At 58.4% G+C, this 13,782-nt stretch overlaps 1 protein-coding gene across 1 annotated transcript in view; it reads right to left on the bottom strand.

Annotated features, from left to right (window-relative positions):
- The window catches only part of ARHGAP23 (Rho GTPase activating protein 23), a 74,131-nt gene that overhangs the window by 33,886 nt on the left and 26,463 nt on the right, over positions 1–13,782 (bottom strand). The window contains 9 exon segments of the mRNA XM_043904357.1: positions 1,629–1,772; positions 3,694–3,751; positions 3,904–4,015; positions 4,237–4,392; positions 6,050–7,214; positions 10,199–10,253; positions 10,417–10,495; positions 10,702–10,797; positions 12,000–12,027. Coding sequence (XP_043760292.1) covers positions 1,629–1,772; positions 3,694–3,751; positions 3,904–4,015; positions 4,237–4,392; positions 6,050–7,214; positions 10,199–10,253; positions 10,417–10,495; positions 10,702–10,797; positions 12,000–12,027 — 1,893 coding nt within the window.

Below are 13,782 nucleotides of genomic sequence, written 5' to 3'. Positions count from 1 at the left end.
ACTGTGCTTTCTCTACCCAGCATGAACCCCAGCAGGGCAGGACTGGCCTGGCTCCTTCACCCCTGAATCTGTAGAACCTCAGCAGAGAACTGGAGCCGAGCAGGCAGCCCAGCATCATGAACAGGCTGGACAAGGGCGCAGAGGAGTGCCGGCCCTGCCTCAGCTACACTCTCAATTCACTTTCACACGGGCCCTTGGAGTAGAATAACACTGTCCCCACCTCACAGGTCAGAAAAGTGAGACTCGGACATTTAGGGGGTTACCAGCTGCCTTGTGCCTGATAAGTGGCTGGGCAGGAATTCCAAGTGTGTTTGACTTTGAAGCTTAAGTTCCCGCCAGGTACAAGACACCCTAGAAGGCAGGATAGAAAATTCAAACAATAGCAATAAGCAGAAGAGCAGCTCCCGAGGGCCAGGCACCCGGGTAAACTCTTGCTTAGATCATCTCATTTAATCCTCAGGAAAGATGCGTGATCTGGGGATTAGCATTCGCTCCATTTACAGACGAGGAAACTGGGTCATAGGTCAGCAAGCAGCCTGAGCTTCACCAGCAACTCCTAGCACAGTTAAGAGCCAAGCCCAGGTTCTCACTAACCGCTCTGCTGGGCTCTGCCTGTGCTGCTGGGGGCATAGCAGTGGGGTGTCTCCTCCTCCTGCTTCTGTGGCCCATGGTGCTGCCTGGAGCCAGGGTTCATACTCCATAGATCCAGGGGCCCCGCCTTCACCCCTTGGGGTCCTGCTTGTTCCCCCACCCAGGCCCAAGCCCCCTTCATCTCTCACCTGAATCTCCATAGCCGCCCTTACCTGGCCTTCTTGCCTCCCTTTCACCCTGTCTAATTCACTCCCCCCAGAAGCCCAGTGGAAGGGGCCCCAGGGGCTTTTGGTTGCCACTTGTTGTTGTTCAGTCGCTAAGTCATGTCTGATTCTTTGAGACCCCATGAACTACAGCTCTTAGTATAAAGACTTCCCTGGAGGCTCAGATGGTAAAGAGCCCGCCTGCAATGCAGGAGACCTGGGTTTGATCCCTAGGTAGGGAAGATCCCCTGGAGAAGGGAATGGCAACCCACTCTAGCATTCTTGCTGGGAGAATCCCATGGATAAACGAGCCTGGCAGGCTACAGTCCATGGGATCTCAAAGAGTCAGACACAGCTGAGCAACTAATACTTCTCAGGATAAAGACTAAAACCTCTGATGGCCTTGAAAAGGCTGAACTCTTAAAAAAAAAAAAAAGAAAGAAAGAAAAGGCTGAACTCTGCTTTCTTCTGGGGCTTCAGCTCCCCTAAAAGAATCACCCTGGCCTTGCTCTGTCATTTTCCATGAGCCCCAGTGGCCATTCTGGGTGTGATCTGCCAACCAAGGATCAACCATAGGATAGTATGGTCAGAATTCCAAGCACAACTTGATCAGATCCACCCACAGCAAAGACCATCTCTCTGATTAACTTTTTTTCATGAGTTCTTTAGGATCCCTGGGAAGTTCTTCCTGGCATCTAACCTCTACCCCTCATGCGGCAGTCTTAGCTGGCTCTCTTTAGCTCCAGAGGCAGTGGGGTGGGTGTAGGAAAAACTGGAGAGTTCTGCTGGAGCCAGCTTCCATCCACCTCCAGCTCATTCCTCCAGCCATCTTACCTTCCCTTTCTTGGTGAGGACCTGCTTATAATACAACCAGCCTTCTCTCCTGATGTCGCTGAAGGTCGCATCCGAGAGGTCAGAGGTTGAGTGTCGCTTGGAAGGAGCGTCAGCCTCTTCGGAAGTGCCCCAGCTATCCAAGGACTGCAGAGAGACAACAGAAAGCGATTTAGGGTGGCTCCCACAGAACCAGCATCTCAGAAACCCCATGGCCACTTGCAGCCCCACGGGCCTGGTGCGTGCTACACTCCTCTGTGCTGTGTGGTCTCAGAGGCCTTGCTTGCCCTCTCTGATCCATCTGTGTTGATGTCATGAGACGTATGTGCTGGAGAAGCCAGAAAGGACGAAAGGCTATGTGACCTGCAGGCCACCTGCCTCAGCACATTTAACTTTATAGACTTGAAGGAATTAAGGAAACAGGGGAAGTGATTGTGTCCGCATGGAGTTACATAAACAGGGGAAGTAGGAACATCAACAAAGACTGAGTTAGTGGGGCAGGTGGTCATGCCCACAAGGAGTTAACAGAGGAAGCGACAGTGTCAGCAGGACTCCAGCAATAGCAGTGACAGGTTAAGGGAGGGTTAAGTAAGCAGAGGAAGTGATAAGGAGGAAGCCAGGTGACAGAATCATCAAGGTGTTAATGAGATCAAGATGCCAGGAATTCCCTGGCGGTTCAGTGGTTAGGACTACTCGCTTTCATTGCTGAGCGTGCAGGTTCAACTAAGATCCTACTAAGCCGCAGGGTGTGGCCAAGAAGAAGAAAACAGAAATCAAGATGCCTTTTCCAGCCCATCTATAATAAAAAAGATTTAAGCCTGGACTTCCTTAGTGGTCCAGTGGTTAAGAATCTGCCTGCCCTGTATAACACAGGGAGCCCAGCCCAGTGCTCTGACAACCTAGAGGGGTGGGATGGGGGTGGTGGGTGGGAGAGAGGCTCAAGAGGAAGGGGATATATGTACATATATATAGTTAGAACTGATTTGTGTTGTTATACGGCAGAAACCAACACAATGTTGTAAATTAAATTAAAAATTTTAAAAAAAGAATCTGCCTGCCAATGCAGGGGACATGGGTTCAATCCCTGGTCCGGGAAGATTCCACGTGCCAAGGGGCAATTAAACCTGTGTGCCACAACTACTGAAGCCCGAGTTCCCTATAGCCCAAGCTCCACAACAACAGAAGCCACTGCAATGAGAAGCCCGCACACCACAATGAAGAGAAGCCCCTGCCCACCACAACTAGAGAAAGCCTTCACACAGCAACAAAAGACCCAGAGCTGCCAAAAATAATTTCAAAAACTTTAAGACAAATAAAATACTAAAACAAAAAAGACCACTTCAGAACTGATCCTGTGTCTCCCAAGGTCCTGAGGCTAGAAACTTTGGCCTCTCCATCACTCTCAACCCCATGTTCCTGCCCCCCTTTCCAGGGTGTTCGCTGTCCCCTGAAGACACCACACAAATACTGACCCAGTGCCTCCCACTGTGGGCACTGTGTTAGATACCCAGTAGGGTCAAACAGTGAATAAGACAAATGAAACCCCTGCCCTCATGGAGCTTACATTCTAGCTGGGGAGACAGGCAAGAAAGGAGATGAGTGCATAAAGTGCTTAACAGGAGAAGTGCTCAGAGGAAAGCACAGTGGTGGAGGGAGGCATGAAAGTCAGGGCTAGGCTGAAATCTGACAGAAGGCCTAAAAAAAATCTAGAGGGGGAAAAAGTAAATCTAGAGAAAGTGGAAAAGTGAGTCCTGTAGCTATGGTGGTGAGCATGGACAGGACCTTCTAGATGAGAGGTGGGGGGTTGGCAGGACAGTGCAAAGGCCTCGGGAGCGGGTGCTCACAGTGTCTTTAGGGGATGACAGAGCCCCCAGAGAGGGTGGGTCTCGTGGCTGGCACAAAGTGAGTGTAGGGAGAGCCAAGGAAGGAAGGAGACAGGAACCCGGGTGACCCATTTGGGATCGCAGGAGTCCCAGGCCAGGCCCTGCTGCCAAGGCCAGGCTCCAGAGATGAAGGGTGGGACACCCCAGCCCTCCGACACCCTCATCAGCACACACGTGCCACTCACCCCATCAGTGAAGAAGCTTCGAAGCATCCGCAGGCTGGGCACGCGGTTCGGCAGACGCCTAGGGGTTGAGGATCAAGGATGAGGCGTATGAGAGGCACCACTTGGACCTCCCACAAGCCCCAAGGCTCAGAGGTCCTGCAGGGGGAAGCCTGCTACCCCCCGTGTATAGAAGACCCCAGGGCCAAGAGCCCTGCCACACCCAGTCCTCACCGCAGAGCCCGGCCCTCATCCCGAAAGGTGTTGAGCCCGTCGTCGCAGGACTTGGAGCGCTCGGTAGTGATGGCCAACAAGTAGGAAGAACGGCGGCCGGCCTTGATGCTGCCTGCAAAGCCGCCCAGAGGGGCCCTGGATCAGCGGGGCAGCGGAGCGGGCTTCCCCGGAGCCCTCCCATCCGGCAGGGCCCGGGGGCCTGGTCCCCAGGGGACCCCAGGAGGAGCAGAAGCCAGTCGGGGGAGGCCAGCCATCAGGCAGCGGGCCCAACAGGGACCAGTGGGACCAGGCGGCAGGGGAGCGGCTGGGGCGGGGGTTGCGGGAAGCACTCACTGCAGTCCTGGGAGTAATGGCGGCCCAGGGCAAAGGTGAAGGTTGGGGAGGATGGGCTGGTGCCCAGGACAGGGGCGGAGTTCATGGCGCTGGAGACCACAGCAGAAGCAGGGACGTGCTTGGCTTGGAGGTCAATGCTGGGGCTGGTGGGCTCGTCTGCGAGAGCGGAGGGGGCGGTGGGTGAAGGCCCCAGAAGCCTGAACCTACCTGCCACCCCGCGCCCTAGTCTCACATCCAGGCTGGGACCATATCCCCAGACTCCAAAAGCCCTCCAGGGCCCTCCTGGCAACACCCCCAACTGCCAAGGGAACTCACCCACCACTGTGGTCACGCAAGCTCAGCTTCTGTCTCCTCCATCACACGGAGGGCACTCAGGAGGGGGGGCAAGTCACCCCTCTTAGACCTGGCTCCTAGAGGCAGGAACTGTGTCTGCCCCACCAGACTGACGGCTCTCTGAGGCCATGGAGTGTGTCTCCCCCATCAGACTGGGAGCTTCTTGAGGATAAGGACCATCTATCTCCCCCATCAACTGGGGGCTCCTTGAAGTGGGTGCCACGTCTCCCCCTCAGACTGGACGTACCACCTAACCTCAGATCGGGAGCTTACTGAGACGACAGGCTGCGTCTGCCCTGTTAGACAAGGCTGGCTCAGCGGACTCGGGGGCTGGGGTGCGGGGGGCAGGTCGTGCCTCCTCTCCTGGCCCGGAGCTCTCCCCGGGGTCACTCCCATGACTGCCCTTGGGTGAGCTCACCACGCTCAGGTCCGGTTACCACCTCTGGGCTCCAGTTCCATGAACTTGCAGCCCAGTCTTCCCAAGCCCCCAGACCCAGCCCAGCTCATCCTGCTCCCTCATGAGCACCTCTTATTTGGCAAACCCAAAACCTTTTCCCGTCTCGCTCCTTTTCTTTACTGATACAGAGGTGAGGCTCTACCCTCCAACAAGGCCAGAAACCTGGGAATCACAAACCCTTCCACTGTCCCGTCTCTCCTTTATGCATCTATTCCTAATGAGTTTGCAGTATTCCCTCTGCTCTCAGAGTAAAGTCCGAACTCCTCATCAACTAACGAGGCCCCTCCCGACTCATGTGGTGACCTGGAAGGACATCCTAACTCACACTTCGGGGTCTTTGCATATTCTCGTCTCCCTCCCTGAACTTTCTTCCCCTAACTTGTTTGTCTTAGCCAAAAGCTCCTTTCTCTCCTTGGCCACCGTGCCCTAGCCCAGCCCTCCTCTGTCTCTCAGCGTTCCCTCTACTATCACACACCCATTCAACTGGATCATTCTTGTCTGATCACATATTCCCATGGACCATGCACTCCAGGAGAACACAGAGCCTAGCACAGTGCCTGACACAATAATGTGCTGGATGCATAGAAGGATGGAGGATGGATGGAAAGAACAAAGGGTGAAAGGAACAAAGGAAAGATAGAAAAAGAATGGAAGGAAGGGTGAAAAGAAAGAAGAATGGAAGAACAGAACAAAGGAGGGAGGAGAAGGAGGGAGGGAAAGAAAGAAGGGTGGAAGGGAAGGAGGGAGAGGGGAAGTAAAGGTGGATGGGAAAGAAGACTGGACACATCAACGAATGGAGGGAGGATGACAGGATGATGGGAGAGAGATGGATGGACGAATGGATAGATGGATGGACAGACAGATGGATGGCCACAGAAATGAGCTGATCCCATCAGCACCCACCCCAGAGTTTTGCCCGGATGGCAGGTAGGTGGAGTACAACAGGGGCACAGAAAAGCAATCTCCCAAAAATAAAGAAAGAAAAGCAATCTCCCAAGACAAGCCACCTGCACCATCACTCACCAATGAAGGGAATGGAAGCCAGAGAGTCTTCAGTAGTGGCCAAAGGGGCCACCTTCCTGGCCAGGCGTTCCCCTCGCCCACTGGCCTCTGGCTCTGGGGACTCATCACCAAACCCAAGGTTCATCTGTCTTGTGGGGGGCAGCTGGACCTTGCGGCCCGTGGGGGGCTTCTGCCTCAGGATTACTTCATCACGGCGATCCTCGGCAGGAGGCTCTGAGGCCCGGGTGCTGGGTTCTGGTCTGACAACTCTTGGTGGTTCAGAGGCCTCCGGTGGGAACGGTGCGGGGGACTGGGCCAAGTTGATGGTGGGCAGCCCCCCAAAGGGGGAGTCCCGGAAGGAGAGCGCCTGCAGGAGGCCAGTCCGGCGCTGGAATGATGGGCTGTAGCTCCGGTACCCAATGTACCCGAGGTCGTCCAGGCCTTGCAGGCCAGGCGGGGCTGGCGCCTGGGGCCCGGGCAGGTCCCTGGGTGCGCAGGCAGGGGTGCGGGCAGACGGACGCTGGGAAGCCCAGCCGCAGCGCTCGAAGCGGGGTGACACCAGCGCTCCTGGCCCCAGTGCCTCGGCAGAGCGGGTGGCCCGGCTCAGGTAGTCGTCTGAGCGTGCTCGGTGCCAGCCCTCCTGGCCCAGCTGGCTCAAGGCACCCTGGGAGGTGGAGCAGGGCCAAGGGCGATGGGCAGTCACCTCCTCCAGTCGGTCCTGGGAGGCACTGCGGGCCCGGGGAGGCATGGCGGGGCACCGTCTCTCCCCCGCCCTGCGGGGTACCTGGTTCGACAACCAGTGTGACAAGGCCTGCTGGCACTCCAGTCTGCTGGGGGGCGCCCGGCTGCCAGGCTCCGGGAAGGCACGAGGCGTCCGGGGCTCTGGGGGGAGGCGGGGGAAGGCACCAGGGCTGGGGCGGGGCTGGCTCATCCCCAAGGAAGGGTGGTCCGGATGGGAGCGGGCGGTAGACGGGATGCGGGGCCCCGGGTCACTCCAGGCAGCAGGACTCCGGGGGTCACCGGGCAGTGCTGAGAGCGGCTCAGGAACCATAGTGGCCCAGGTGGAGACCCGGGCTGGCGGGGCGTAGGTCTTTCGGGGGTAGCAGATCGGGGGCGGCTCGGGGATGCTCCGGGCCTCTCCAGAATATGGCTCGTTCCCCTTCAGGTAGGCGTCCTGGGAGTAGGCCTGCCCGGAGACACAGAAGCAGGTGAGCAGGGCTGAACGGGCCCCACAGGGCATGGTTACGGCAGACCCTGGAGGTCAAAGCCCCCCAGAAAGGGGCCTGAAGGAAGGGGACCAAGCTGTGGGGGGCGGCCCTGAGAGGGCGGGGGTGAGAAGGCATGCTCCAAAGACAGTCAAGGGGAGGACAAAGAAATAAGAGGCCTTTGAGTCTTACACATACACACATACACACACACACATACACACACACACATTCACTCGAAAAAGAGCCAGGATTTTTCTAAGGCTTATGACAAGGACTGCCTTTAGCCACAAACATTCCAACATCTGTTTTCTGGGGTCCTCCCGTCGTACTGGCCTCAGCCGCCTCCCTGCTTCCTTGTGTCCCACGATGCCCACAGACCCTCGGGCGGAGCTGGGCAGCCCCACCAGAGACCAGTCAAGGAGGCAGATGACAGGGGAGGGAGCCGCCTAAGGGGTGTGTACAGGGTGGGGTGGGCGGGGGCTGGGAGAGCCCAGCTGTCCCTCCATCCCCCTGGACGGGAAGCTGAGGGCCTGGCTCCTGGGCCACTGGGGGGTGGGGGAGGGACTTGCTCACCCCCTGCTTCTCTGGACCAGGCTCAAGGGAGAGGCCAGACTGGTTGAGGGACCTTGCGCCACCTTCTACCACCCTGGGCCTGGAATTTGGCGCTGGGAGCTGAGGCTGACGCTGCATTGCTGAGGAGTGGCAGGGCCAGCGCCCAGGCCCGGCCAAAAAAGGAGGCAGCCCCCAGGGACAGCGGCCTTGTGGCCCTGGCCTTGCCTGGCCCCTGAGGGGCTACCCAGGGGCCTAACTCAGGGTGAAGTATCAAAGAGGGAGGGTGAAACCAAATACACACACACACACACACACACACACACACACACACATCACAAGGAGACACAGGAAAATACACACCCAGAGACACTCACACACACACAGAGAAGCACAATGAGACATACACAAACACACACCCAGACACAAATAACTACAGCTCCAGTCCCGGGCACACACATCACGTGACGAGGGTGAGTAAACCACACCCCGTACTCAGCCCCCTGAGGACCCACACACAGCCAGGACACTCACGTACCTCTCCCTCCTGCCATCCTGCCGGCTCCCCGGACTGCCCGCATCACAGCTCACAGCGGCTGCCTCGGCATCCCGGCCCGTCTCCACCCTCCCCGCCCCCGCCAGCCCCCACTGACCACTGTGCCGGCCCTGGCCTCGGGGGCCCCCCAGCCTGCCCTCCCGGCGGCTGCCCTCGGCCCCCACCGACTCTCTCTCTCAGGCGGGAGGAGGAGGGAGGGGAGGATGGGTGTGGAGGGGCCTCGCCGCGTCGGCGGTGTCGTCAGCAGCTGCCGCGGCCCCATTGGCCTCCAGCCTTGGCTCCCAACCACAGGAATGCCTGGGCCCCACCCTCTGGCTAGCCAGGGAGAGGGGGGGCCGGCGGAGGCCCCCAGATGCTGACAGCTGGGGCTGCTTGCCCACCCGAGCTGGGGCAGCAGAGCTCAAAGCTGTTGCCCCACCCTGCCCAGAGGGGAGAGCAACGCCCTAGGTCCCGCCTGGTCACACACAGTCCCCCACCCCACCACAGCATGCCTCCGTCTGTCTGGAAAAGGTGCACGGGCAGCGCCTTTGAGACTTGGGAAGAGCCGTCCACCTACCTCTCTGGGCCCCCATCCATCCCTGCCTCCCCCTTCCCAGGAAGGGCGAGGGGACAATCGAGGTCATGGGGTGGAGGTTCCCAGAGGGGCATGGTGCCAAGCATGGCACTGAGATTACAGTGATTATGAGCGCACATCCAGGGTAGAAGCCGGCACGGCGGCTCCCAAGGCCTCCAGGCTTGACCCGCAGCCCTCTCCTGGGGGGCAGTGACCTTGGGGGCAAGCAAGCTGGCTTCTGGCTGGCACCCATGAGACCAGGGAGCTGGGCACTGGGCAGAGAGGACTGCTCTGGGCTCTGGGTCAGAGCTGGGAGGGAACAGAGAGGCAGCGTGTGTGTTTGTGTGTGTGCACATGTCATGCATGGAGTGTGTGGTATAAACGGGTACACACGTGAGTGCAGGGTACACTGCGTGCCCCGTCTGTGGTGCCTGCTCTGTGAGCAGTGGGGTGAAGGAAGGGGCGTCTGCACTGCGTATCATGATTGTGGAAGTTCATGTGGCTGTTGCCCTGCTGAGCACACACGCTGGTGCTGGGATGGAGCAGGCTGGGATGTCTGTGGACACATGTGTCGTGACAGCAGCAAGCATTCGTGATGTTCTAAATATTCATGCTGCAGTGGTGAGAAGCCCGAGCCTGTGCTGTGACACCCTGGTGGTGTGTGGTGGGGATCCGAGATGCTGAGGAATGTGTGGTATGCTGTGATGCCTGTGGTCGTGAGTGTGGGGCAGTGGGTGCCTGCATACTGAGGGGTTGTGTGTGTGGTGTGTTGTGTCTGGGGTGCGTTATCACATAGGACAGGCTAGATGGAAGGTGGGCTGCAGGCTGTGTGGCGTGGCTGTGTACCGAGTGTGTCTGCTTGAGTATGGGGTGGTCCGTGGTATGCCGTGTGAATGGGAGCACACAACAGTATTTTGTGTGTGTGTGTGTATCTACAGGAGACGTGCTCACACGAGGCCGGGCGGGGAGGGGGTGGGGAACAGACATCTTACAGGAGCCACAGGAACATGCCAGTCAGGCAGGGCCTGCTGGGTCACCTTCCTCCCAGATACCCTGGCAGGAATCCCGCCAGTCAAAGCCAGTGCCCTCCTCTCCCAACACAGCACAGCCCTGAATGAAGCAGCCAGCAGCCCCAGCCCGGGGACGGGCCTGGCATCCCCAGGGGGGCATTGCCGGGCTGGTGGTGCCCCCACACTCTCTCCTCTGCCTCCTAGAGGGGCCAACACGGGAGAGAGGCCAAGGAGAAGGGCTGTATCCCGCCCCACACCCAGGGTCCTCCACCTCAGACAGCGGGGAGGACTCACCAGCTGGAGGATGTCCTCGTCCTTGGGCATGATGGAGAGTTCCAGAGTGTCATCGCTACGGAGACAGGGCAGGGGGTCAGGCCAGGCTGAGGCAACAGGGTCTGGGAGAACAGGGATCCTGGTCGCCAGGGCACCACCAGGGCCGAGGGGGAGGGTGTGGAGGGACTTGGGGAGTGGGCTGGGGGCTCTGATGGGAGAAGGGAAGCAGGGGCGCTCACCTATTCTGGATCAGAGCTATGACCTGGGAGTAGGTCTTCCCAATGACGCTTTCCCCATTCACCTTCACCAGCCGGTCTCCTGGGGACCAGGGGCAGGGCCACAGGTGAGCAGGTCAAAAGGTGTCAGTAGCCCCACCTGAGACCCCCTGCATCACATATGGATGACAATGTGGGGCAGGAGCCTCCCCAATGGCTGGATCCCAGGATGGCTGGATCCATCCTAACCAGGGGCGGGAGGAGAAATTCCAGAGAGGTGCAATGAGCCAGGTAACTGGGACAGCTCACCTGTGCGAAGGCCCGCCCTATGGGCCGGGCCATCACCCTTCACATGCTTGACAAAGATGGTGTCCATGGGCTCCAGGCGGTGCCGGGGGGAGGGTCCTGCTGAGCATCAGTCAGGTTAGCTGGGGGTGGCTACTGAAGGTCACACCCATGCACAGCTACACACACGGGCGACACACACTCAGATAATGAGCACACTCACACGGACACAAAACAGAGCCACACATCCACAGGATCAGACAAAACACACTGCTGGGAGGATGAAAAGTTACACGGACACATGGAGTCGCTCCTTAAATGGCTCCGGTGACCTAGCACCAAGCTAGAAAGTAGACCTCAGAGGAAGGACAGACGTGGCCGCTGCCCTTCCCGAGCTCATTGTCTAGTGGGGCAGACAGATGGGCATGCACACACACACACACACACACACACACACACACACACCACAAGACAAAAGAAGGGTGCCATAATAGTCCAGCAGGGAGAGACACCTGCACGCTCAGAGAGTGTCCACATCCAGACCCAGGGAGAGCTGAGCAAAGCCCTGAGGCTCACAGACACCCTGACCTCCCACCCTACTCCCTTCCCCAGGGTCAGGGCTGCGGAGGCCTGCGATCCCAGGACTGGCTCTCGCTCCTTCATGACATCACGCTACATCCCAGCATGACTCCTCTGCTGCTAAGTGCTGCCTCCATCAGAGAAACAGGCCTGCACTAGGTCGGCTGGCTCCTCCCCCATCACAGGCCTCTGCGGTGGGGATTCAGAAAGACAGTCCCCATGCGCGCCCAGTAGAAGCCTCAGCGGCAGAGAGGGAAGCCTGCCTGTTCAAGGAGTTCTGCCTTGACTACCCTGGGGAGCCATTTGGGAGAGCAAGGGTGACAGCCAGGGGAGTTAGTCTCACATCTGGAAACAGAAGGACTTCAGGGCCGCCCTTATACCCGGAGAACCCTAGCGTCTCTGCCCCCCAGGACAGCCCTCAATCAGCCTTCCCACCCCCAGGGCCCTGCAGGTCCCGCCTGAGCCTCCATCTAGGCTGGGAGTAACTCTAGGGCAGGGGCCAGGGCTTAGAAACCCATCTGCTCCCCAGAACACCACCCCCAGTGTGAAATGGACAGGTCCAAGGAAGACAAATGTGGAGAAAAGAGGAGCAGAGAGTAAGCATATGTGCAAGTGAATACACAGGAAAGAGCAGACAGGGGCCGCAGTCAAGGGCGAGGGTGCAGCAGAATCCACGCTGACCTCAGGAGAGGGCCAGACACAGAGCGGGACCCCAGCCCAGCCCAGCCCAGCCTGCTCCTTACCTCCTCCTCGGCCTCCATCCTCTTCTTCCTGCAGGGGACAGAGGCGGGTGTGGGCCCTCAGCAGCACAGGGGGAGGCCCAGCTTCGCCGGGGTGGGCCCCTTCAAGCTCCCCCACCCATCAGCCTCCCCTCTTATCATCCTTTAACTAGCCCAGAAGAAAGAGGGGGAGGGAAGGGTGTCCACAGGGAGGTCACGTCCCGGGCAATGTCCCCCAGTCACAGGAGCCCTCTCTCATGCCTGCTCAGCATCTCAGCCATCTGAAAGCCCCCAACCCAATGGGGGACTCAGGACCCCTTCCCTTGGAGAGCTCGAAGCCCAGTGGAGGAGGGGCCAAACCCACTGACACACAGACAGGACCCGGGCGGACACAGATAAGCAGGTATGACAAGTGCAAACAGTGGCTATCAGCTCTCAGAGAATGGGCAGGGGAGGCCTGATTAGTCCCTCTGGGAGGGGGCGGTTTAAGGCAAGTTTCAGGCCGGCTGAAAGGAGGCACTGGGGTGCGGTGAGCAGAGTAGGCAGGCACTCGATGGCAGAAGTAGGACTGGGTCAGCTGAGCCGAAGCAGAAAGTCAACACCAGCAAGTGACAAGAGTCAGACTCAAGCTTTCAGGTCCAAAAGGAAAGAATGAGAGAGCCAGTGGAGTTCTTGAGTGGGAGAGAGTAGATAGGAAAATGTTTCCAGCATCTAGGTGCAGGGCTAAGAAATGGCCACAAAAAGACCCACGAGGGAGATCTCTGGGCTCATCCTCGTGAGTAAGCGGGGAAGGGCACTGCATTTGAGGAGAAATCAGGGAAAAGGCAAGAAGTCAGAAAGACAGTCCAGGCCAGTGGGGTGCAGCATTCTCCAGCTGGATAGGACCTTTGGGGTCATCTTGTCTAATCCACTCCACAGATCATCCACTTTACAGACAACAGGGTGTGATTTGTCCAGGGCCACTCAGAGACAACAGAGCAGCCAGTGCTGGACCCCAAGAGTCTGGGGCACCTCAGCCAGGACAGGAAGCCGTGGGGCTCTGCTGGAGAGCAGTCCCTTGGCGCCCGCCTTCCTGAGCCGGGCGCGTGCCCGCTGATATGAGCTGACAGCACCGTGAGCGGGAGGCAGCAGCAGATGGATGCATCTAGACGGGTGAGCGCCCTGCAGGCTCCCAGCCCTGGGCATGTTCTGGAAAGGGACAGAGCCCATCCCTGGCTTGCTCTGCCCTGGGGTCTTCCACGTGAGCGAGGTCTCTCTGAGACACGGGCTGACCACCCAGCCTAGACCACTCGAACTGCATCTGCAGGGCCACCCTCCGGAGGTCCCCTGAGAGAAGGAAGAAGGTCCAGGAAGGGGGGACTTTCTGGGGAAGGAAGGACCCGAGGTTCCTGGGAACTGGGAGGCTGGTGTCCTCAGGCATAAGGGGTGAGGCGGTGCCCCTACCACACACCATCAGCCCTCTTACAGCCAATGAGAAGATTTGACTCACACCCAGACTCAGACACGGGTGTGAGAGCTATGCAGCAACATGTACACATGAAGTGTACATATAGACACATGTCTAGATATACACACATGCGTGTACATGACTAGCATACTATGCACGCATGTGTGCATACAAAGAAACATGAGCAGGCACATGGACCCAGGCAGAGAAATCCAATGCCTTGGTTCTCTGGCAGGTGGGACTAAGCTCCCTGTCCCTCAACAGCTGTGCAGGCTGGTCCCAGCCCTGGGGGAGGGGAGAAACAGGTTCATGGGCCCCAAAATAAATCGTTCTCCCCTCCTGCTGGGAGAAAGGAGGGGA

The sequence above is a fragment of the Cervus elaphus genome, chromosome 5 (genome assembly GCF_910594005.1).
Source record: "Cervus elaphus chromosome 5, mCerEla1.1, whole genome shotgun sequence".
Taxonomy (NCBI): domain Eukaryota; kingdom Metazoa; phylum Chordata; class Mammalia; order Artiodactyla; family Cervidae; genus Cervus; species Cervus elaphus.
This window is presented reverse-complemented; position numbering and strand designations above follow the sequence as displayed.